This window comes from Amblyomma mixtum, chromosome 3 (assembly GCF_055824585.1).
Source record: "Amblyomma mixtum isolate Tamu chromosome 3, ASM5582458v1, whole genome shotgun sequence".
NCBI classification, from domain to species: domain Eukaryota; kingdom Metazoa; phylum Arthropoda; class Arachnida; order Ixodida; family Ixodidae; genus Amblyomma; species Amblyomma mixtum.
The window spans coordinates 271837897-271858534 of record NC_143014.1 but is presented as its reverse complement, the minus strand read 5'-3'; the positions used below and the strand labels follow the sequence as shown (position 1 = coordinate 271858534).

Sequence of the window (20638 nt, the reverse complement as noted above, 5' to 3'; positions counted from 1 at the left end):
TACCGCACTTTTTTTGCCAATTTTTCAGTCGACATAGATCGTTTCAACAACGATTTCCTGTCATTGACGCCAAGGTTAGACGACACAACGAGAGACATAATAGAGGCACCTATTTCAGCCGAAGAAGTGCGAAGCGCTATCGAAAGCATGCATCCGGGGAAATCTCCAGGACCAGATGGTCTCACTTCAGCCTTTTACAAATGTTTAAAAGGTGCTCTTTCTCCAGTGTTGGCGGACGTGTACAACGAGGCATTCGATAGAAATGTACTACCCCGTTCTTTCTCGTCTTCCCACACGGTCCTCATACCGAAGTCAGAAGACCCAGTTGTACTGCGCAGAGTGACGTCTTACCGACCCATTTGCCTCACGAATTGTGACTACAAGATAATGATGAAGGTATTGGCTAAGAGGCTGCAGGCAGTTATTCACGAGTTAGTGGGGCCGCATCAAACATGCGGAATTAAAGGCCGGACGATTTCAACAAATATACACATAGCGCGAAGTATACTCGAGTGTTGCGACGCAATGGGTACGCGTGTAGCGGTGCTGCAAATAGATTTGGAGAAAGCGTTTGATAGGGTGCCTCATGATGTTCTGTTGAGTGTTTTAGATTATGTAAATGTCGGTAGAATTATAAGAGACGGGGTTTCCATGGCGTACCGGAATTGCTCAACGCGGCTAATTATCAACAAGGTGGTGGGAGAGCGCATCCAAGTCCAGCGCTCGGTGCGCCAGGGTTGCCCCCTTTCGCCGCTGTTGTTTTGTTTGTACATTGAGCCCCTTTGTTTAAGTGTCATAAAGAGTGATTGTGTACGTGGTTTCAAACTGCAGGAAGCGGAAGTCCGTCTCTTGGCTTACGCAGATGATGTAGCGATGTTCTGCGCCGACACTGAGAGTGTCGCGCATGCTGTCCAATGTGTAAAAGGGTTTTGTACTGTTAGTGGTAGCGCTGTAAACTGGTCTAAGTGCCTGGGATTCTGGCACGGGGATTGGCCGGCGACTCCAGCCACTTTTGACAACATGACCTTCGTTAGAACTCCAGTCAAATACTTGGGTGTGCCCCTTGACTGTTACAAGGATAATGAATCGTACTGGAGGAGAGAAGTGGACAAGCTTCGAGATAGAGCAAGTAAGTGGAATGGGTGGAATTGGTCGATGTTTGCGAAAGCCACAATTTGCAACTTTTTTTTAGTTAGCAAAATTTGGTACACCCTCCAAGTCTTGCATTGCTCAAGGGTAAACATACAAAAATTTCATCGCGTGTTCGCCGTTTTCATTTGGGCATCATCTTGGGAAAGAACAAGCCGCACTAATTTGTTTTTGCGAGTTCGGAATGGAGGACTTGGTTTGGCGCATTTGTTTTTGAGACAAGTGGTCAATCGCTTCTTTTTCTTCAGGGATGTGAACCATCCTTTCTTACGCACTATCTGTCAACTTCGCTTGGGGATGCAACTGCCTAATATGGTTGTGCCCGTCGGGAGTTTGCCTGGCGGCGTCCATGGCTTTCTGCGTGAAGTCGTGATTTCGTGCAGGTTTCTGTCAACACGGTTTTCACTTGAATATCTGAGCGAAGTCAATGGGAAAAAGCTCTATAAAGATCTCTGCGATGTGGTTCTGCCCGTACCGTTATACCGGTCTCTTTACAGAGCAGGCCTTGGGAAGAACGTTTTAAAGCGCGTGAAAACAATGTCAACCCCAGCTGGTGTAAAGTCCTTCTTTTTTAAACTCCATACGGGAACTCTCACTGTAAAACCGTGGATGGTCGAAAGGGGTTTTTTGTTCCATGGGGTACACATTGTATAATATGCAGAAAAGAAGAAACAATTGAGCATGTGTTCCTGCAGTGTTGGGATGCTGTGTTCCTCTGGGATGTGCTCCAGCGTACCATCAAAAAAGAGTTTCCACTCGACGCCTATGGAATTCGTTACTTACCAATAGAAAGTGATGACGGAACCCCTTTTGACTTGATTATGTTAATGTGCTTGCATAGTATTTGGAAATGCAGAATGGCAGTTCGGCACGCTGATCCTGATGTAAGACCTGCACGACTGTTTTTTAGAGAAAGCATCAGAAACTTTTTTGAGGAGCAAAAGTTGCAGGAATGTGTCCCAGAATGGCTGTCACGTTTGGAACCGTTATTGTCGATGAAGGACTTTTAAGTACATCCGCACAAGGTTTGCGGCCGTTTTTAACTTAGTTGGTGATTGCGGTTTGTTTTGTATGTACATGTGAATACCGGAAATAAAGAAAAAAAAAAACTCTGAATCCAGCGATCCGAGTTCAAATCTCGGTGAGACCTGCTCTTCCTTTACTTTTTTTTCCAGTTTTAATTCCATCCGCGCTTCTTGTGCGTCCACTTGCTGCTGTTCACCGTGTTCCGGCGTGGTCTAGTGGCTAGGATACCTGGCTCTCACCCAGGAGGCCCGGGTTCGATTCCCGGCGTCGGAAAATATGGTCTCATGGTGTAATGGTTAGCACTCTGGACTCTGAATCCAGCGATCCGAGTTCAAATCTCGGTGAGACCTGCTCTTCCTTTACTTTTTTTTTTCCAGTTTTAATTCCATCCGCGCTTCTTGTGCGTCCACTTGCTGCTGTTCACCGTGTTCCGGCGTGGTCTAGTGGCTAGGATACCTGGCTCTCACCCAGGAGGCCCGGGTTCGATTCCCGGCGTCGGAGAATTTGGTCTCATGGTGTAATGGTTAGCACTCTGGACTCTGAATCCAGCGATCCGAGTTCAAATCTCGGTGAGACCTGCTCTCCCTTTACTTTTTTTTCCAGTTTTAATTCCATCCGCGCTTCTTGTGCGTCCACTTGCTGCTGTTCACCGTGTTCCGGCGTGGTCTAGTGGATTCCATTTCCGGACGCCGAGGCGAACGGACGTGTGTGTCATGGGCTCCGTAGGAGCGGCTTCAGCGGCCCAGCAGGGCCGCGGTAACAGGATTTCTGGCTCCGATGACCGGGATTATCAAGTGCTTTTGCCTCAGCTACCTACAGGGCGAGTTGTTTTAAACACTCTTTTTTGCATGCCGATGTGCGTGAAAGGCCATATCGTGTGGAAGACTTCCGTGACACACTGGCTAGCCTAGGCCTGCTGTCTGAAGTTATCGCCCTGGGGGCGTATCAGATGAGTCATGTATGGGCTGTAACCTTCAAAAACGGAGACGGCGTGCAAAAGCTTTTGGCTTTGAAGGAATTGATTGTGAAGGAAAGGCGGTGCGTTGTGATAGACCCTAACAACCAAGCCTTGCGTATCAAGCTTCACTGGATGCTTCACAACGTACTGGACGATGACATACGTGCGGCGCTCTTGCCGTACGGAAGAGTGACGGACGTCTCCCGTGAACGGTGGCGAGCTCAAGGTGTGCAAGACAAAGCGTCCTCGACGCGCTTGGTGGCCTTAAATTTGAAGACGGGCGTGACGGTGGACGACTTGCCACATCAGATCCGTGTTGCAGGTGAACTGGCGCTTGTGGTGGTGCCCGGCAGGGCCCCGCTATGCTTGCGCTGTCGCAGTACCGGCCACATTCGACGTGACTGCCGCGTGCCACGCTGCGCACTATGCTACCGATACGGCAACGGAGAAGAGCAGTGCGAGAAGACGTATGCCTCTGTCACGCAGAAAGCTACGAGGGAATTAGACGTCAACGACCTGTTGATGGATGAAGCCGAAGTTGAGGAATCTTTGAAAAGAGCAGAGGAGAAGAGTGGCGAGGACGCGAAGTCTCCAGAACAGAAGTCCGGAGATGACCACAAGGCCCAGGCCAGTGATTCTGAGTCTCCCACTACTTCTAAACCGGAGCATGCTACATCGAACGCGTCTGCGGGTGCAAGCTCTCTAAGCTCGCACGGCGGAACAATTCCAACAGACGATGCTGAGGCAATGGACGCGAGCGAGAAAGGCACAAGTGTGGTGGTGAAGAGAACTCATGATGAGCTAGCTACCCAGGATGGACAACCAAACGAGCCGAATAACGATGAACTAAAAACTGGTATGGCGCAAGAAACGGGGACACAGAAGGCACACAAAACACAGGACTGACGCCAAAGACCCCCGCCAAAGACCCCGGGGGTGCGACGGGCGACGCTACGCCCGAAACCGAACATCCCGCCGGATAGAAAGTCGGCGGTGACGCCCACTTAGCGGACAAGCTTGGTGCCGTCGAAGTTGCCGGACTTCTGATTCGAAATGGAAGAGACAACGGAAACTTCGAGCAACACATTCGAGGTACGGTTGAAGATTTCACTGGACTTGGTTATGCTGTGTCATTTTGTAATTTTTCACCTTAGAATTGATAGAACAGTGTCAGTGATGTTTCTAATGACACCATTCGTATCTTTCTGCTTGATTTACTTGATTCAAAATGGCGAATAACTTAAATTCTTCCCTACGCATAGCGACAATTAATGTCAGAGGCTTGGCTGCAAGACGACGCCAATACCAGCTTAGCCGCCTTTGCATGGAGAACGAGCTAGATCTAATCGCGGTACAAGAAACAAAGGTGGAAGAACAAGAGCAGACTGATCGTATGGTGTCATCATTCACAACGTGTTTTAATGTCTGTGTATGCCATGCAGTAGGAAGATCTGCCGGCTGTGCTGTATTGATACGCAAAAGTGTGGGGATTATTGAGGAAATGATTACTGTGTCTGAAAATGGTCGCCTCATCGTCTTGGACTTTTCGTTGACGGGGGAAAAGTGGCGTTTGGTTTGTGTCTATGCCCCCAACAATGTCAATGAGAGATGTATTTTCTTTGAACAACTTAATCAGTATCTGCCTTGTGAAAGAAATGTTATTCTGCTGGGGGACTTTAATTGTGTTTGCTTTTCGGAGGATAGATGGAAAGTGGCCTACGTACATGATCGAAGCGCCGACTTACTTAGGTCCTTGGTGGATGACTATAACTTGGAGGATGTAGGTCACACTATAACAAGCGGCGGGCGGCCACAATTCACTCACGCCCAGCAGGGTAGTCAAGCAAGGCTTGACAGAGTTTACGTGTCCCTAGCTCTAATCCCCCACTGCAATAGCTACAATGTTATACCTGTTTCATTCTCTGATCACAGCCTCGTAAGTTTCGTCATTGGCAATAAGCAAAAGCAGCCACGATTTAACTGGCACCTGTGGAAGTTGAATGCTAAACTGCTCAATGATGAACCCTTTGTTAAAGGAGTTGAAGGAAAATTAGGGCGGCTAGTGAATGATGAGCCCGAAAATTACTCGGCTGCCTGGGAACAACTTAAAAATGAAGTAAAGATGGCAGCGATTGAAAGAGCAAGCATCAAGCGTCGAAATGAGATGAAGAATGAGAAAGCTCTGCAGCGCCAGCTAGAATACTTGTTAAACGCTGTGAGTTTGGAGCCTGAAAAAGTGGCAGACGAAATAAGAATAACCAAAAGTGAACTTGAGGTGATAGACAATGAAAGATATAAGGCAGCTATGGTTCGTGCACGAGGTGAACGATTATGGCTTGGGGAAGCACCGAATAAACGCACTCTTACTGACGAGAAAAGGTATGCATCAAAAAATGAAATCAAACAGATCCGCTATAAGAACGAGGTGACGGGTGAGCAGAAAAAGATAGAGCAGGCGTTCGTGGAATATTATCGCGAGTTGTTTAGCAACGTTACTCGTGTCAGCGAGACTTTCATCACAGAATTCATGACTGGTATGCCAAAGATAGCAGATGACGTCAGGGACAGTCTTGAGGAAGAGATAAGTGTCCGCGAAATCGAGGCCGCTATCGGCGAACTGCCGGCAGGAAAGTCCCCTGGACCAGATGGCTTAGGAGCCACATTTTACAAAGCGTTCGCCCATCAACTAGCATATGTGTTGCATCGCGTTATCAATGAGGCGTATAAAACAAGGCGGGTGCCACCGTCCTTCAGAGCTGCTCATATCGTCTTGATTCCTAAGACGGATGATCGTGACAAGCTGCTGTCAGTAGGTTCATACAGGCCTATCAGCCTTACGAACACCGATTACAAAGTGTTTATGAAAGTGCTCGCGAAGCGGGTGCAAGGTGTGATCAAGCACTTAGTTGGGCCGCATCAAACATGCGGCATCAAAGGTCGAACAATCTTCACGAACACTCACGTAGCCAGAAATGTGTTAGAATGCGGCGACGACATGGACGGCCAAGTTGCCATGTTGCAACTCGATTTGGCGAAAGCTTTTGACAGGGTGTCACACGAGGTCCTTTTCTGCATATTGAAGCATGCAAATGTAGGCAGCACAATTTTAGAAGGTGTAATGATGGCCTATCGCGATTGTTGTACCCAGCTCATAATAAATAAGTCACTAACGGAAAGGGTTCCAGTGCAATCTTCAGTAAGACAGGGATGTCCACTGTCTCCTCTCCTGTTTGCTATATATGTCGAACCCTTTTGTTTAGCAGTAATTCATAAAACAGCAATACGAGGTTTCAGAATGCATTCTACTGAGGTAAAACTGTTGGCGTATGCTGATGACATAGCCGTATTCTGTCAAGATCGCGAGAGTGTGTTGGAAGTGGTCAACCTCGCTAAGGCTTTCTGTAAGCTGACGGGCTCAGAGATAAACTGGGAAAAAAGTGTTGGTACATGGCACGGTAACTGGGACATCAAGCCAGAAAGGTTTGCTTGTACGACATGGACAGGCACACCTACGACGTATCTTGGTGTGCCATTCGAGCACTATCAGGAACCCGCAAGGTACTGGAGTGATGCAACGGAGAGAATGAAGGAAAAGACGGGAAACTGGCAGGGTCGCGGCCTTTCAATGTTTGCGCGTGCCTCTGCTTGCAATTTGTTCTTGATAGCCAAAGTTTGGTATGTGTTGCAAGTGCTGTGTATGACCCGCGCAAATGTGCAGAAAACGCATCGGGTTTTTGCTGTGTTCATATGGGGCTCAACTTGGGAGAGGGTGAGTCGTACCAACCTTTTCCGCTCAGTCCGCGATGGAGGCCTGGGTCTTTCTCATTTGTTTATTAGGCAGATTGTGTCACGTTTCTTTTATCTGCGCGATCAAAGCGACAGTTTCTTGCGCACAGTAATACAAGTTCGACTTGCGAAAGCGCTTCCTGAATTTATTGTGACTACAAGTGATATAAGATGTCGCCGTGTGACTGGTTACTTCCATGAAATTGTTGTTTCCCTCCGCATGTTGCATTCAAGGTTTTCAATGGATTACCTCTGCTCTGTTACAAAAAAGCAACTGTATGCAGACTTAATTGAAAATCTACTGCCGACACCAATGTACAGGTCTGTTTACTGTGGGGGCCCAGGAAAGGACGTTTTAAAACGGGTTAAAAAAATGCCCGTAAGACCTTCAGTCAAATCCTTTTTCTTTAAGCTGCACACGAACACACTACCCGTAAAAGCATGGCTAGATCAGAAAGGGATATTTGTACCCTGGACAATTAACTGCTTACTCTGCAAAAAACCAGAAACTATTGAACACGTTTTTATTGACTGTTGGGACCCTATATTCCATTGGGACATACTGCAGCGAACTCTAAAGAAACAACTTCCAATAACGCCATACGGGATCCGGTTTCTCCCAGTCAAGTGTGCTGAAGGCATTCCCTTTGATATGTTCATGCTACTGGGCCTCCACAGTCTGTGGCAAACCAGAATGGCAGTCCGCCATGCAGATGTTAATGTTCGGTCTGTACGCGAAAATTTCATTCAGCATATGGTCTACATGAGAGAAGTCTATCAGGCGTTACCCGAACCCCCTGAGTGGATTAATGTATTTGATGGAATGGTGTGTCTGAAGAAATTTTGACTGTATTCCGCCAACCGAAGTCAGGCTGGTGTGTTTTGTCTGTATATTGAGTGTCATAATACCGGTAATAAAGAAAAAAAAAAAGGCGTGGTCTAGTGGCTAGGATACCTGGCTCTCACCCAGGAGGCCCGGGTTCGATTCCCGGCGTCGGAAAATTTGGTCTCATGGTGTAATGGTTAGCACTCTGGACTCTGAATCCAGCGATCCGAGTTCAAATCTCGGTGAGACCTGCTCTTCCTTTACTTTTTTTTCCAGTTTTAATTCCATCCGCGCTTCTTGTGCGTCCACTTGCTGCTGTTCACCGTGTTCCGGCGTGGTCTAGTGGCTAAGATACCTGGCTCTCACCTAGGAGGCCCGGGTTCGATTCCCGGCGTCGGAAAATTTGGTCTCATGGTGTAATGGTTAGCACTCTGGACTCTGAATCCAGCGATCCGAGTTCAAATCTCGGTGAGACCTGCTCTTCCTTTACTTTTTTTCCAGTTTTAATTCCATCCGCGCTTCTTGGGCGTCCACTGCTGCTGCTCACCGTGTTCCGGCGTGGTCTAGTCATTCTACTTCCGGCTACCGTTCGGTGCGGACGCAGGATCATGAGCTCCGGCGGAGCGGCGATAGCGGCCTTGGCTGGCCGCGGAAACAGGATCACCGATAGCGATGACGGTGATTATCAGCTTATACTGCCCCAACTGCCAACAGGAAACATCGTTCTGAACACCGTGTTTTTGCATGGCGACGTGCGAGCGCGGCCCTACAGGGTGGAAGATTTAAGAGACGCCCTCCTGCCGACTGGTCTACGAAGCGGCTTCTGGCCTTTAAGGAACTAAACGTGAAGAAGCGTCGCTGCGTCATCATCGACCCACAGGATCAGCAGGTGAGGCTTAGGCTTCACTGGCTGTTGCACAGTGTGGCTGACGACGACGTGCGGACCGCGTTAGCGGCGTTTGGGACCGTCATGGACGTTAGTACCCTGCTGAAAAAAAGTTCTATGATGCAATAACCTCATAGATCATTGATCATAGAAAATCATACAATCTGTATGACATATCATACAATCTGTATGATATATCATACAATTCGTATGATATATCATACAGATTGTATGATATGTCATACAGATTGTATGATATTCTATGATGAATGATCTATGAGGTTATTGCATCATAGAACTTTTTTTCAGCAGGGTAGGGAGCGGTGGCGTGTGCAAGGTGTGAGCGACAAGGGTTCCACGACGAGGACCGTCGTTCTGAAGCTAAAGAGGGGCACGACAGTCGAAGACTTGCCGCATCAAATACGGGTTGGAGGAGAGTTGGCCTTAGTCGTCGCACCCGGCCGTCCGATGCAGTGCTTGCGCTGTCACGGCACCGGCCACGTCAGGAGAGAGTGCAAGGTGCTGCGCTGCTCGAGCTGCAGGCGTTTCGGACACGAGGACTCCCAGTGTATCCGTACGTATGCCTCGGCAATGGGACCGAGTGCAAGGGAAGAAACCGAGCACTTAATGGACGCGACCGAAGCAGAGGACGCGGCGAAGGGAACGGGTGAGCCGGTGCCTAGTGCAGTGGCAGAACTATCAGCCCTCGCTGGTGGACCGCAGGACACAAGCGCAGACCGTCCCAGTCAGCCGGTGGCTAGTCCACCACCGGTGCAGCAGGACCTTGATAAAAGCGGCGCGAGTCGTCAAGCGCAACCGCCTCTATCATCTAAGGGACAGGATGCACCAGTCAACGGCGCTTCCGTTAGAACGGGTACCGGTACGGCAACGAAACGCCCCCACGAAGACTCCGGGGACCACGACGACAAGGTGCTCGCAGGCAGCGTTGACGAGCCGCCAGTGAAAGCGGCGCAAGGACGGCGGGCTACCTTCAAGCCGCGACCAAACGTCAACGTGGACAGGAAGCCTGCCGACAAGCCTCCCCCGTCGAAAAGCGACAGCAGCCAACCGGACGGCCCCGGAGGCGTCTAGCGGTTTGCTAGATGCTAAAGGTAAGCACCATGCTCCGGGCCTCCCTCCTACTGCAAACCTAAATGGCTCCTGAACCGTCTCTATGTGTAGCTACTTTAAATGTCAGAGGGTTAGCACAAAAACGAAAATAAAGTCAATTGTATCGGCTGGTAACAGAGAAGGACATTGACATTCTAGCTGTTCAGGAGACAAAAGTCGAGGGAGAGGGGGAGACTGCGAGCATGGTGCTGCGTTTCACAGCGAGGTACTACGCCGTCGTTAGCCACGCTGTTGGGTTGTCAGCAGGATGTGTACTGTTTGTGAAAAAGTTGCCCGGTCTTACTGTTCAAAGCATCATGTCATGCCCGTCTGGGAGATTAATAGTGTGTGACTTCCTTCTGTGTGAAGCGGAATATCGGGTGATTTGTGTGTATGTGCCTAATACAGTGGAGGAAAGACATAATTTCTTTGCCTATGTCCGACAGTACGTGATGTCTGAAAAACGCCTCATTATTTTGGGTGACTTTAACTGCGTGCTTAGGTCTGCAGACAAAACCAGTTGCACAGCTTTCCGAGACAAGAGTACAGATTTATTAGCAGAGGTCATTGCCGAAGCGGAATTAACAGATGTAGCTGAATGCCTGCAGAGCGCAGGCGCTGTAAAGTACACTCATTTCCAGGGTGCTAGCCACGCACGCCTGGATCGGATCTACGTCTCTCTGGATGTGATCCCGAGGTGCCGTGGTTACGACGTTGTACCGATGTGTTTTACTGATCACTGCCTGGTTAAATGCGCTATAGGAACAAAGAAACAAATGAAACACTTTGTATGGGACATGTGGAAAATGAATTCAAAGCTACTTGGCGACGAACAATTCGTAGCAAAAGCATTAGAAGAAATTAAGACTAAAACCAAACAGTAGCCTGAATCTCGGTCAGCAGTGGGAACTACGCAAGCAGCAGATTAAAGTCACAGCAATTGACAGGGCCAGTGCGATTCGCTTCCACGAAAAAATGAAGGAAACAGAGCTGCGAACAACATTGCAGAAACTGATAGCAGAGGAGTGCAAAACGCCCGGTATTTTCATAGATGACGTCAGGAATCTAAAGCAGAAACTGCAGTTGATCGAAGAAGAACGTTATCGGGGTGCGCTGGTGCGTGCGAGAACAAATTCACTGAAAGCAGGCGAGGTGCCTACGAAGCGGGCTTTAGAATTTGAAAAGACAAACGCCCGACGAAATCACATAGCAGAGATAGAGCGGAATGGCGTCGTTGTGAATGACAACGAGGGCATTGGGCGAGAGTTCTCTGAGCATTATCAGGCGCTATTTGCGTTCCATCCTGCCGACCTGGACGGGTTTAAAAAGACGTTTCTTGCCCACATGCCGAGATTGGACGATCAGATAAGAGAATTTTTGGAGCGACCAATAACTGAAGGTGAAGTGTGCCTTGCCATTGAAAACTGAAACAACGGAAAGTCGCCTGGGCCCGATGGCTTGTCCGCCTCCTTTTATAAGTTTTTCAAAGAAAAGCTGTCTGCAGTGCTCACGGAAGTGTTCAATGAGGCGTACCGAATGAAAGCTCTACCACAGTCCTATAGTACATCACACACTGTTCTTATCCCTAAGACTGATGATGAGGAAAAACTTAGACTTGTGACTTATTACAGACCAATCTCTTTAACTAACGTAGACTACAAAATTTTAATGAAAGTTTTAGCGAGCAGACTCCAAACAGTGATTAAAAACCTAGTAGGCTGCCACCAGACATGTGGAATCAGGGGCAGGTCTATAGTCACTAACATACATAAGATACGGTGCGTGCTTGAGTGCTGTGACATCATGAAAGCTTGTGTCGCTGTGCTGCAGCTCGACCTAGAGAAGGCCTTTGACTGCGTCCCACATGTTATTTTGTTCGCTATTCTTGATCATATTAATGTCGGCTCGATTATCAAAGAGGGAGTGGTCATGGCGTACAGAAATTGCACCACGCAGCTAATCATAAACAAGTCATTGGGGGCCCCCATTGCGGTGAAGCGTTCGGTGCGCCAGGGCTGCCCCCTCAGCCCACTTTTATTTTGTCTGTACATTGAAACGCTATGCTTGGTTATCATTCAGAATGATTCAATTCGTGGGTTTCATCTGCAAGCGTCTGAAGTAAAGCTCTTAGCATATGCCGACGATGTCGCCGTATGCTGCATCGACCAAGGAAGTATTATAGCAACGGTTGAAGTAGTGAAGTGTTTCCGGGATCTCACGGGTCGTTTAATTAACTGGGGTAAATGCCTGGGATTCTGGCATAGAGAATGGCCGACGACCCCAGACACATTCGCTGGCGTGACGTGGGTGAACACCCCAGCGAAGTACCTGGGTGTCCCATTGGAATTCTACAAAAACAATGACGACCTCTGGCTAAGCCAGCTGCAGGAAACGCGAGAAAAAGCAGGCAGGTGGAAGGGGGTTCCTCTATCGTTCTTTTCCAGGGCCACGGTGTGTAACCTTTTTTTTTTATAAGTAAGCTATGGTATCTGATGCAGGTACTGCACTGCTCGCGGCTGAATGTGCAAAGGCTGCACAGAGTGTTCGCAACCTTTATATGGGCATCGCAATAGGAAAGGTGTAGCCGAACGAATTTGTTCAGAAGGGTGAAGGATGGTGGTCTCAGTCTGTCGCATCTCTTTGTGCGACAACTGGTAAATAGGTTTATGTTTTTTCGTGACACAAGCGATCCTTTTTTGCGCACAGTGTGCCAAGTTAGATTAAGATGTGCGCTGCCTAGTTTTATTGTTGGCACAAATGGGATGCCCGGACCCATTTCAGGATTTTTCAAAGAGGTGGTGACTAGTATACGGTTTTTGTCGACGCGTTTTTCAAATGGTTATCTTTTTTCAGTGAAAAGAACAACACTGTACAAAGATGTACGTGACAACATTTTTCCAGAACCATTGTACAGAGCCTTGCATAGTGGACAGCCCGGTCAGAATGTTTTTAAAAGGGTAAAGAGAATGCAGGTGACACCCGGCATGAAATCATTTTTCTTCAAGCTACATACGGAAACACTGCCAGTAAAGAAATTTCTAGAGCAACGGGGTTTTTTCTTACCGTGGGGAGCTGACTGTCTGATATGCAAACAGCCCGAAACTATAGACCATGTTTTTCTGCATTGTTGGGAAGGTGTGTACTTTTGGGATGTTCTACAGAGAACGGTCAAAAAGGATTTCCCATTGGACCCTCACGGCATTAGATACTTAGCAGTAAATAATGAAGACGGGATTCCATTTGACCTCATAATGCTGGCTGGCCTCCACTCTGTATGGCGTTCTCGCATGGCCGGTTTCCATTGCGATCCGGATGCGAGGCCCGCACGGATGTATTTTCGCGAGAGTATATCCAGATTTGTTGAAGTTCAGAAATCGCTTCAGTGTGTACCACAGTGGTTGCCGAGAGTAGAAGCCTTGACAGCGCTGAAGGAATTTTAATGCGACAATGTCGGTGCAAAACTGACTGCTACTGCTTTTTTTTGTTTCTTTGTTTTTGTTTTAGCGTATCGTCCTGTATTACTGCTCACTGTCGGAGACCGGCAATAAAGAAAAAAAAAAGGTCTAGTGGCTAGGATACCTGGCTCTCACCCAGGAGGCCCGGGTTCGATTCCCGGCGTCGGAAAATTTGGTCTCATGGTGTAATGGTTAGCACTGTGGACTCTGAATCCAGCGATCCGAGTTCAAATCTCGGTGAGACCTGCTCTCCCTTTTCTTTTTTTTCCAGTTTTAATTCCATCCGCGCTTCTTGTGCGTCCACTTGCTGCTGTTCACCGTGTTCCGGCGTGGTCTAGTGGCTAGGATACCTGGCTCTCACCCAGGAGGCCCGGGTTCGATTCCCGGCGTCGGAAAATTTGGTCTCATGGTGTAATGGTTAGCACTCTGGACTCTGAATCCAGCGATCCGAGTTCAAATCTCGGTGAGACCTGCTCTTCCTTTACTTTTTTTTTCCCGTTTTAATTCCATCCGCGCTTCTTGTGCGTCCACTTGCTGCTGTTCACCGTGTTCCGGCGTGGTCTAGTGGCTAGGATACCTGGCTCTCACCCAGGAGGCCCGGGTTCGATTCCCGGCGTCGGAAAATTTGGTCTTATGATGTAATGGTTAGCACTGTGGACTCTGAATCCAGCGATCCGAGTTCAAATCTCGGTGAGACCTGCTCCCCCTTTTCTTTTTTTTCCAGTTTTAATTCCATCCGCGCTTCTTGTGCGTCCACTTGCTGCTGTTCACCGTGTTCCGGCGTGGTCTAGTGGCTAGGATACCTGGCTCTCACCCAGGAGGCCCGGGTTCGATTCCCGGCGTCGGAAAATTTGGTCTCATGGTGTAATGGTTAGCACTCTGGACTCTGAATCCAGCGATCCGAGTTCAAATCTCGGTGATACCTGCTCTTCCTTTTCTTTTTTTTTTTGCCAGTTTTAATGTTACCCGCGCTTCTTGTGCGTCCTCTTGCTGCTGTTCACCGTGTTCCGGCGTGGTCTAGTGGCTAGGATACCTGGCTTTCACCCAGGAGGCTCGGGTTCGATTCCCGGCGTCGGAAAATTTGGTCTCATGGTGTAATGGTTACCACTCTGGACTCTGAATCCAGGGATCCGAGTTGAAATCTCGGTGAGACCTGCTCTTCCTTTTCTTTTTTTTTGCCAGTTTTAATACCATCCGCGCTTCTTGTGCGTCCTCTTGCTGCTGTTCACCGTGTTCACAGGTTTTCTTCGGCACCGGATGATGAGTATCGTGTTGTTTTGCCTAGTCTGCCTTCCGGGCGTTTGGTTTTGAATACAGTTTTTATGCATGCGGACGTGAGAGCACGGCTCCGAGCACGTTGATGCCTCTCTCCGCTTGTTCAATGCTGACTCACGGCCGGTCTCGAGGCGCGCGCTCTCTCGTTCTTTCCTTACGGCCTGAGCAGGCGCCGAGAGGACAAAGCATTTTTTTCTGAACTGCACCACCGCTGATCTCCGCGAGGGGGCGCTGCGAGCCGACCCTTCCTGCGGCAGCGCGGGAGCCAATTTCGTGCAGTCGGCGCGCACGGGCGCATTTTTTCACGTGTTTTATGGTGTTGGTTTTGTCGCTGTGTTTAGCTCATGAACGAGAGGTCTGCCATGTGCCTTATGCTTCGCGCGTCATGCTGAAAAGGTCACGTTTCTCAGCAAGCTTTCTGGATCGGATTTTTAAAGAATATTCTTCTAAAAAAATTGTGTAGTGAAGCTGCGCATATCATTTTGTGGCTATGGTGTACTGTTGTGTCGCTTTGCTTAAACGCGTGAACGAAAGGTTTGCCGCGTGAAGTCATCTATGCGGCTGCCTCATGCTCCGCGCGCATTGCTTACATGCTTGTGAGGACGAACAACAGTAGCAGTCCTCTGTACAAACTTCTGCGTACTCAAGAGAATGGTAAACTTCACTATCCAAGGTCATTGTTTCTAGCTCTCCTGGAAACGATTTCGTCGTTTTTTGAAAAGGCGGTAAGTATCTCCCACGATCGGAAATTCTCGAAGCCTTGCAACTAATCATTGAACCACATCTTGAAGAATCATTCTTCCTAGGGTGCCCGGAAGGTGTTGACAGAAGTCACACCAAACGCTAAGCACATCTGATTTCTAAGGAGTTTCTCCGAATTCTTCTCGTCAACTACGCAAATAAAGTGACAAACTAAAATTACCCGTCTTGCTTCCTCCACAAGCCAACGCGAAAGCATATTTCAGGCCGTAACGGACAACATTCTGACTGTAAGTCGCACGACAGTGTTGTTTAGGTCATTATACAAGCAGTGCCTGTTATTGTTTTCAGTTCTTTTAAGGATGTGAAACGATGTCGGAGTTTCAAAGAGCAAAGTATTTTTCTGATCTGGCGTGTTTCGCGCTGTGAGAAAAGACGGCACAGATACATTTGAACGTTTTCAAGGGGCAAGTGCAATTGTTTTCTTCATACATTTCCAAGTGCCGACAGAGAGTGTGCCAGCCTTGAAGATGAACATTAATTTTTCATTACTCTGTTTTCTGAGTGAAATATCTTGCCTCACTTTTATTCCTGTCAGTGGCAAATGATACAGTCCTACCCGTTAATACTATGCGCCATCACTGCATGCCAACTTCAATGTTTTCAGATGAATCTACTAGTTCCCTGCTTTGTGTGCCGATAGCGGTGGCTGCGTAAAATATGGTTGTCAGGTTCTTGTTCAGTGCTCGGAGCAGCCGAAGTATCCCAACCGGCGCGCGCCGAGGCTACCTCGAGGGTACATTTCAGCGGCTCCCTTTCGAGCTGAGAGTGTCGGCTCGCTGCGCCCCCGGAGAGTTGTGGTGATAGGTAGCAACTGCCCCTCATGCGCAGGCCGTAAGAGAGAGCGAGCAAGAGACCGGCCGTGGCTGACTATGCTCGCCTGCCGTCTCACTGCCCCTTCTCCCCCGTTCCCGATGGCGACTACCGCGTTGCGCCTAGTATACCGATCTCCTGCTGACCCGCAACGTTGCATTGCCCTATACCATCACTTCTGTCAAGGCGAACGCACTCTCTGCCATTCCTAAACTTAGGCTTCTCTCCTCAAGTTCTTCCATCCGGAATTTGCGTTCCTACGCTCTCCCCCCTCGCAGTGTGCCAAGTCGCTGCATTCGACACTGTCCCTTCTCATGATCCCGCAGCCAATCACCAGCCTACCTCGCTTTCGCCGGCCGCCTTCAAGACCATGATGCCCTCCGATCTCTGTCCTGCCCAAACTGCACAGCTTCGAGCCCTTCTCGAATCTTTTTCGGACATTTTCGACCTCAATAATATCCCGTAAGGCCAATCTTGCTCTGTGACACCACCGCATCGACACTGGGGATGCCTATCCGCCGTCGATCATACCGAGCCTCCCGCCTTCTCACTCTCACCCTGGAAGCGCACCACCGCTAGTGGCTCTCCGGATTTGGATACGCAGGGTGCCTAGATCGCACCAGAGCCCTAGCCACCCTAGCACCCATCACTGAGTCAATCAAGCGGCGCTTCGTCGCTCCGAGTCCATGGTTACCAGGTTTGGCTACTTTGCGCCAAATTGGTTACTTGTGGGACCTCTTGGCGACAGAAATTTGAACCTGGCTACACCTGGCTAAATTTGAACCCGGCTAAAATCTGAACCTAGCTACATTTGAATTCGAAGTTAGGACTAAGTAACGGACCTACTTTTTCGAAAATGGTCCCAGTGCATCTTTGTTGGAGTGCGTGAGAATGCCACAGGTGAGCACTATTTTTCTGCAGTTCCTGCCCTTCTTTTGAAAATTTACCTGCATTCATCTCTTAGGTAATAACATTATCGGAATACCATCTGCTCCTGTCGACGTGCCACTATGTCACAGAAGTGGCGGCAGCCTGTAAATTACTTTTGTTTGTATAAAACTGATGCGTCCGCGTTTCTTTGTATGTGTCTCGGGAAGAGCAAGAATGCATGCACGCTTTTTTCAGTTATGTAGACAACCCCTCGCATTGCGAAAGCGGAGGCGGCTCAAACTCGTCCCCGATACTGCCGAAGTCTAGAGCTGACCATTAGCGGGAAAGAAGTTGCGGCTACGTGACTGGCTTTTTGGTTGTGTTTTACTTTTTTGCGTTTCCAAGGTCACCGAATCGAGAGTCGAAGCCTGGGGCTTCTTTTTAGTTGTGCGTTAATTTTTTCCTCCTCCAAGATGGCGGCCATGCAGAGGCAAAGTGTAGGTGCCTACGTGCTCTCGTTGCGCTTTTTGATGTTTTGTTTTTTCGACGCCGACGCTGTGGCGCCGCGAGTGCTCGCTTGCTTGCGCTCGAGGGCTTTAAAAGGGGGCCGTATGGAAACGAACTTCAGTCCGCTCGTCGGTGGAAACGCTGCCGCCGCGAACTCCCGGGTCTCCGAGCCGCCGCACCGCATCCTCGAAACCGCAAGCTGCCCTGGACGGACGTCGCCTTCGGGGGCCCCACTGACTGCGTTTTTGTGGATGGACTGCAGCCGCGCTTCCCGGTTCACTGTATGTTTGTTCACCTTCTGACTTTTGATCGACTGTATCCATTTGGCCTCTCACTTGTGTTCTGACCTGTGTAGAAATATTCAATGTATAACTTAATTCAGTGTGTTTACTCCTATGTGCTTTCCGCAATTGTTTTGTAGAATGTGAATTATGTATCTGTGAAAGCTGCCGCATTGTTCAATCGAACTATAAACGTTATTTTGTTGTTACCTCTTAAACACGCCTCGGTCTCAGTCACTGCGTTTGCTTACCGGCTACGCCGGGCATCAAACGGCCACCCCCTCATTGTCCGGACTCTGTGATGATGTCGACTAGTCACCGAACCCGTGACACACTAGGAACCATCTCTCCCAAACTATTGCAAGCCAAACAATTGCACTGACTGGTCTATCCTTGTTCGATAAATTATGTGCAACATTTCTTTGTTTTTTTTTTAAATATTTCTGTCGTCCTTGTTCTTATATGTTCCACCGCCTCATGCCATTCTAGCCGAATGCCTTGATCTGGTTTGGTTTGGTTTATGGGGTTTAACATCCAAAAGCAACTCAGGCTATGAGAGAAGGGCTCCGGATATTTCGACCACTTGGGGTTCTTTAACGTGCACTGATATAGCACAGTACACGGTCCTCTAGAATTTCACCTCCATCGAAATTCGACCGCCGCGGCCGGGATCGAATCCGCGTACGTCTTTCGAGTCAGCAGCAGAGCCCCATAACCACTGAGCCACCGCGGCGGCCGAATACCTAGATCTGTAACTATAAACTTTTGCCCTAGCCAAGCCTTATTACTCACTAGCGCGCCAACGCTGGTGGCACCACTAAACAGATGGGTTACAAACTAATCCGTTACGCAGTTCCTAGGGCCAGATTTCGCCGAGTGTCCCCCATTCATGAAACTTCTTCCTCTATGCCTTTGCCCGGCTCCCTTATCCATTCTGGTCTTGTGTTCATCTTCTTTTCTCTGGTGTCACCCATCGCTCGTGCTCAAGGCCTGCTTTTAGCTTTTAGTGTCACCTGGTGTTCTCAGGTGGTGCAGGAAGGGGACAGCGTCGAAGTGCCTCGCGCTTACTATATATATATATCTATATATGGCATGCGGCATGTGGTTGTTTTTCTTCTGCTTTTCTAATCAATTAGCTTTAAGCGATAACATATTCAGTAATAATCAAAATCGAACAACAGCACAAAATAAATGAATAATAAAAAAACCTGTGTCCCTTGGTTTCTGTGGCTGTTGGCTTCTCGCATATATATATATATATATATATATATATATATATATATATATATATATATATATATATACATGCGAGAAGCCAACAGCCACAGAAACCATATATATATATATATATATATATATATATAGCCAAATATACGCTTCGTTAAAGGAAACATATTTATTTGACTGACGTTCCGATCGGGAGACCGATCTTCTCTTGAAGATCGGTCTCCCGATGGAACCGTGAGTAAAATAAATGTTTCCTTTAATTAAGCGTATACTTCGCTATATACTCCTGTAAGCAGTCAAGTACTTCATGCTCTCGCAATCTATATATATATATATATATATATATATATATATATATATATATATATATATATATATATATATATATCCACGGTCGAAACGGCAATAAATTGTTTCAAGTGTTTCAAACGTTGGTCTACATTCTTACTACTACATACCATGCCGAGATTTCTTTTTGCTGGATTATATATATATATAATCAAAAATTCTTTCTTGGCAGCTGATTGATTAATATAAGATAAAGTCACCAGAAATTGAAAAACATAACAAGATTTAATTCACGACGTTTCGGCTGGAGGACCATCCTTTTTCGAGTGTATTACAGCATTCGAAACAAGCAGCTTTTATAGCATCCGCGAGGTACAGGAAAAAGCGTAAAGCACAAATGCAAACAATGGTGAGGGGAGAGGTTTAGAAAAAGAAAGAAAAAAAAGTTGGTTGGTTACAACTTGAAAAGGCGATCCCCTAACGTGAAGTCGATGACAAGCGCGAAGCTCTACAGCGCACAGCTGCCACAGGGTTGTGACAAACAAAACACCTTTACTGCACAAGACTTTGCAAAATGGCACTCGTGACGCATTGCGCCGACAAGCGCGAAGCGCCTGGCAGCCGCACAGCGAGAAGGCAACATTTTAGGATAAAAGTACTAGGCATGGGGGCCCGCAGGTATGTCAAAGAAACACCTCCGAGAAAAGAAAAAAAGAAAAAACGCTGCTGCACAAGAATTTGAAAAATCCCACTCAAAGAAGGGTTGTGGCAGCACAACACGATACAAGAAAGGTCATTAGGAAAAAACACAAGTTTCTAATGAATCCTTACACAACCACTCAATACACACAAAAAGGAGAATCCTTACACAACCACTGAATACACACAAAAAAAGACAAAGACACAAGGTTAACAACAAACACAACACCAGAAACGAGCTGCAGGCAGTGGCAAGTACATTGTACCGTGTTAAACAAATGTAATTCTTCACTGCGCGTGAGCGCGCGCAGAACAGAAATCCGTGACAATGCAATACAATGCATGACGATACAATAAAAAAATACTTAAAAACAAAAAATGAAAATATTGTAAGACAGGCCTTCGGCTCCCGAACCTTGGGTGGCTAGCGTAAGAACGAAGAGGACGAAGACAGCGGCGCCGATGCTCGTGCGCGTGCGCTGATCGCTGCCGCTGAGACTGATCGCTGCCTTCGAACTGAACCGAGACGTACCGCTAGCCGTTCGCGACGCAGCGCCTTCGTAGACGTCCTACACTACACTTGGTGGAGGTGCTGTTTGCTCTCACTATCGAGATACGGCACCATGCCCAGACTTCCAGGCTCTACCACGGTGTCCGACCCCCCGGCCCAACCTGCCCAGCCTGCTGGCCCTGCTGTCATCTGTTCTGGTGCCGTCCGTCAGC

At 48.1% G+C, this 20638-nt stretch overlaps 1 protein-coding gene and 15 non-coding genes across 16 annotated transcripts; all 16 read left to right on the top strand.

Annotated features, from left to right (window-relative positions):
- The first annotated feature begins 2376 nt into the window (after positions 1 to 2376).
- TRNAE-CUC (transfer RNA glutamic acid (anticodon CUC)) lies at positions 2377 to 2448 on the top strand. Its single transcript has one exon. It is a non-coding gene; the product is annotated as a tRNA-Glu (tRNA).
- A 5-nt stretch (positions 2449 to 2453) lies between these two features.
- TRNAQ-CUG (transfer RNA glutamine (anticodon CUG)) lies at positions 2454 to 2525 on the top strand. Its single transcript has one exon. It is a non-coding gene; the product is annotated as a tRNA-Gln (tRNA).
- A 79-nt stretch (positions 2526 to 2604) lies between these two features.
- TRNAE-CUC (transfer RNA glutamic acid (anticodon CUC)) lies at positions 2605 to 2676 on the top strand. The gene has a single exon. It is a non-coding gene; the product is annotated as a tRNA-Glu (tRNA).
- A 5-nt stretch (positions 2677 to 2681) lies between these two features.
- Positions 2682 to 2753, top strand: TRNAQ-CUG (transfer RNA glutamine (anticodon CUG)). The gene has a single exon. It is a non-coding gene; the product is annotated as a tRNA-Gln (tRNA).
- Positions 2754 to 6701: 3948 nt separating this feature from the next.
- On the top strand, positions 6702 to 7814 carry LOC149354770 (uncharacterized). The gene has a single exon (XM_089577551.1). The coding sequence runs from the start codon at positions 6717 to 6719 to the stop codon at positions 7764 to 7766; it is 1050 nt and encodes a 349-aa protein (XP_089433677.1). The 5' UTR covers positions 6702 to 6716; the 3' UTR covers positions 7767 to 7814.
- A 110-nt stretch (positions 7815 to 7924) lies between these two features.
- On the top strand, positions 7925 to 7996 carry TRNAQ-CUG (transfer RNA glutamine (anticodon CUG)). Its single transcript has one exon. It is a non-coding gene; the product is annotated as a tRNA-Gln (tRNA).
- Positions 7997 to 8073: 77 nt separating this feature from the next.
- TRNAE-CUC (transfer RNA glutamic acid (anticodon CUC)) lies at positions 8074 to 8145 on the top strand. The gene has a single exon. It is a non-coding gene; the product is annotated as a tRNA-Glu (tRNA).
- A 5-nt stretch (positions 8146 to 8150) lies between these two features.
- On the top strand, positions 8151 to 8222 carry TRNAQ-CUG (transfer RNA glutamine (anticodon CUG)). The gene has a single exon. It is a non-coding gene; the product is annotated as a tRNA-Gln (tRNA).
- Positions 8223 to 13370: 5148 nt separating this feature from the next.
- TRNAQ-CUG (transfer RNA glutamine (anticodon CUG)) lies at positions 13371 to 13442 on the top strand. The gene has a single exon. It is a non-coding gene; the product is annotated as a tRNA-Gln (tRNA).
- Positions 13443 to 13519: 77 nt separating this feature from the next.
- Positions 13520 to 13591, top strand: TRNAE-CUC (transfer RNA glutamic acid (anticodon CUC)). Its single transcript has one exon. It is a non-coding gene; the product is annotated as a tRNA-Glu (tRNA).
- A 5-nt stretch (positions 13592 to 13596) lies between these two features.
- On the top strand, positions 13597 to 13668 carry TRNAQ-CUG (transfer RNA glutamine (anticodon CUG)). The gene has a single exon. It is a non-coding gene; the product is annotated as a tRNA-Gln (tRNA).
- Positions 13669 to 13746: 78 nt separating this feature from the next.
- On the top strand, positions 13747 to 13818 carry TRNAE-CUC (transfer RNA glutamic acid (anticodon CUC)). Its single transcript has one exon. It is a non-coding gene; the product is annotated as a tRNA-Glu (tRNA).
- Positions 13819 to 13972: 154 nt separating this feature from the next.
- On the top strand, positions 13973 to 14044 carry TRNAE-CUC (transfer RNA glutamic acid (anticodon CUC)). Its single transcript has one exon. It is a non-coding gene; the product is annotated as a tRNA-Glu (tRNA).
- Positions 14045 to 14049: 5 nt separating this feature from the next.
- TRNAQ-CUG (transfer RNA glutamine (anticodon CUG)) lies at positions 14050 to 14121 on the top strand. Its single transcript has one exon. It is a non-coding gene; the product is annotated as a tRNA-Gln (tRNA).
- Positions 14122 to 14202: 81 nt separating this feature from the next.
- Positions 14203 to 14274, top strand: TRNAE-UUC (transfer RNA glutamic acid (anticodon UUC)). The gene has a single exon. It is a non-coding gene; the product is annotated as a tRNA-Glu (tRNA).
- A 5-nt stretch (positions 14275 to 14279) lies between these two features.
- On the top strand, positions 14280 to 14351 carry TRNAQ-CUG (transfer RNA glutamine (anticodon CUG)). The gene has a single exon. It is a non-coding gene; the product is annotated as a tRNA-Gln (tRNA).
- Positions 14352 to 20638: the final 6287 nt, after the last annotated feature.

Bases quoted from the DNA above. Each gene is read 5' to 3' on its own strand.
- LOC149354770 (XM_089577551.1), top strand. From the start codon at position 6,717: ATGAAGGAAAAGACGGGAAACTGGCAGGGTCGCGGCCTTTCAATGTTT.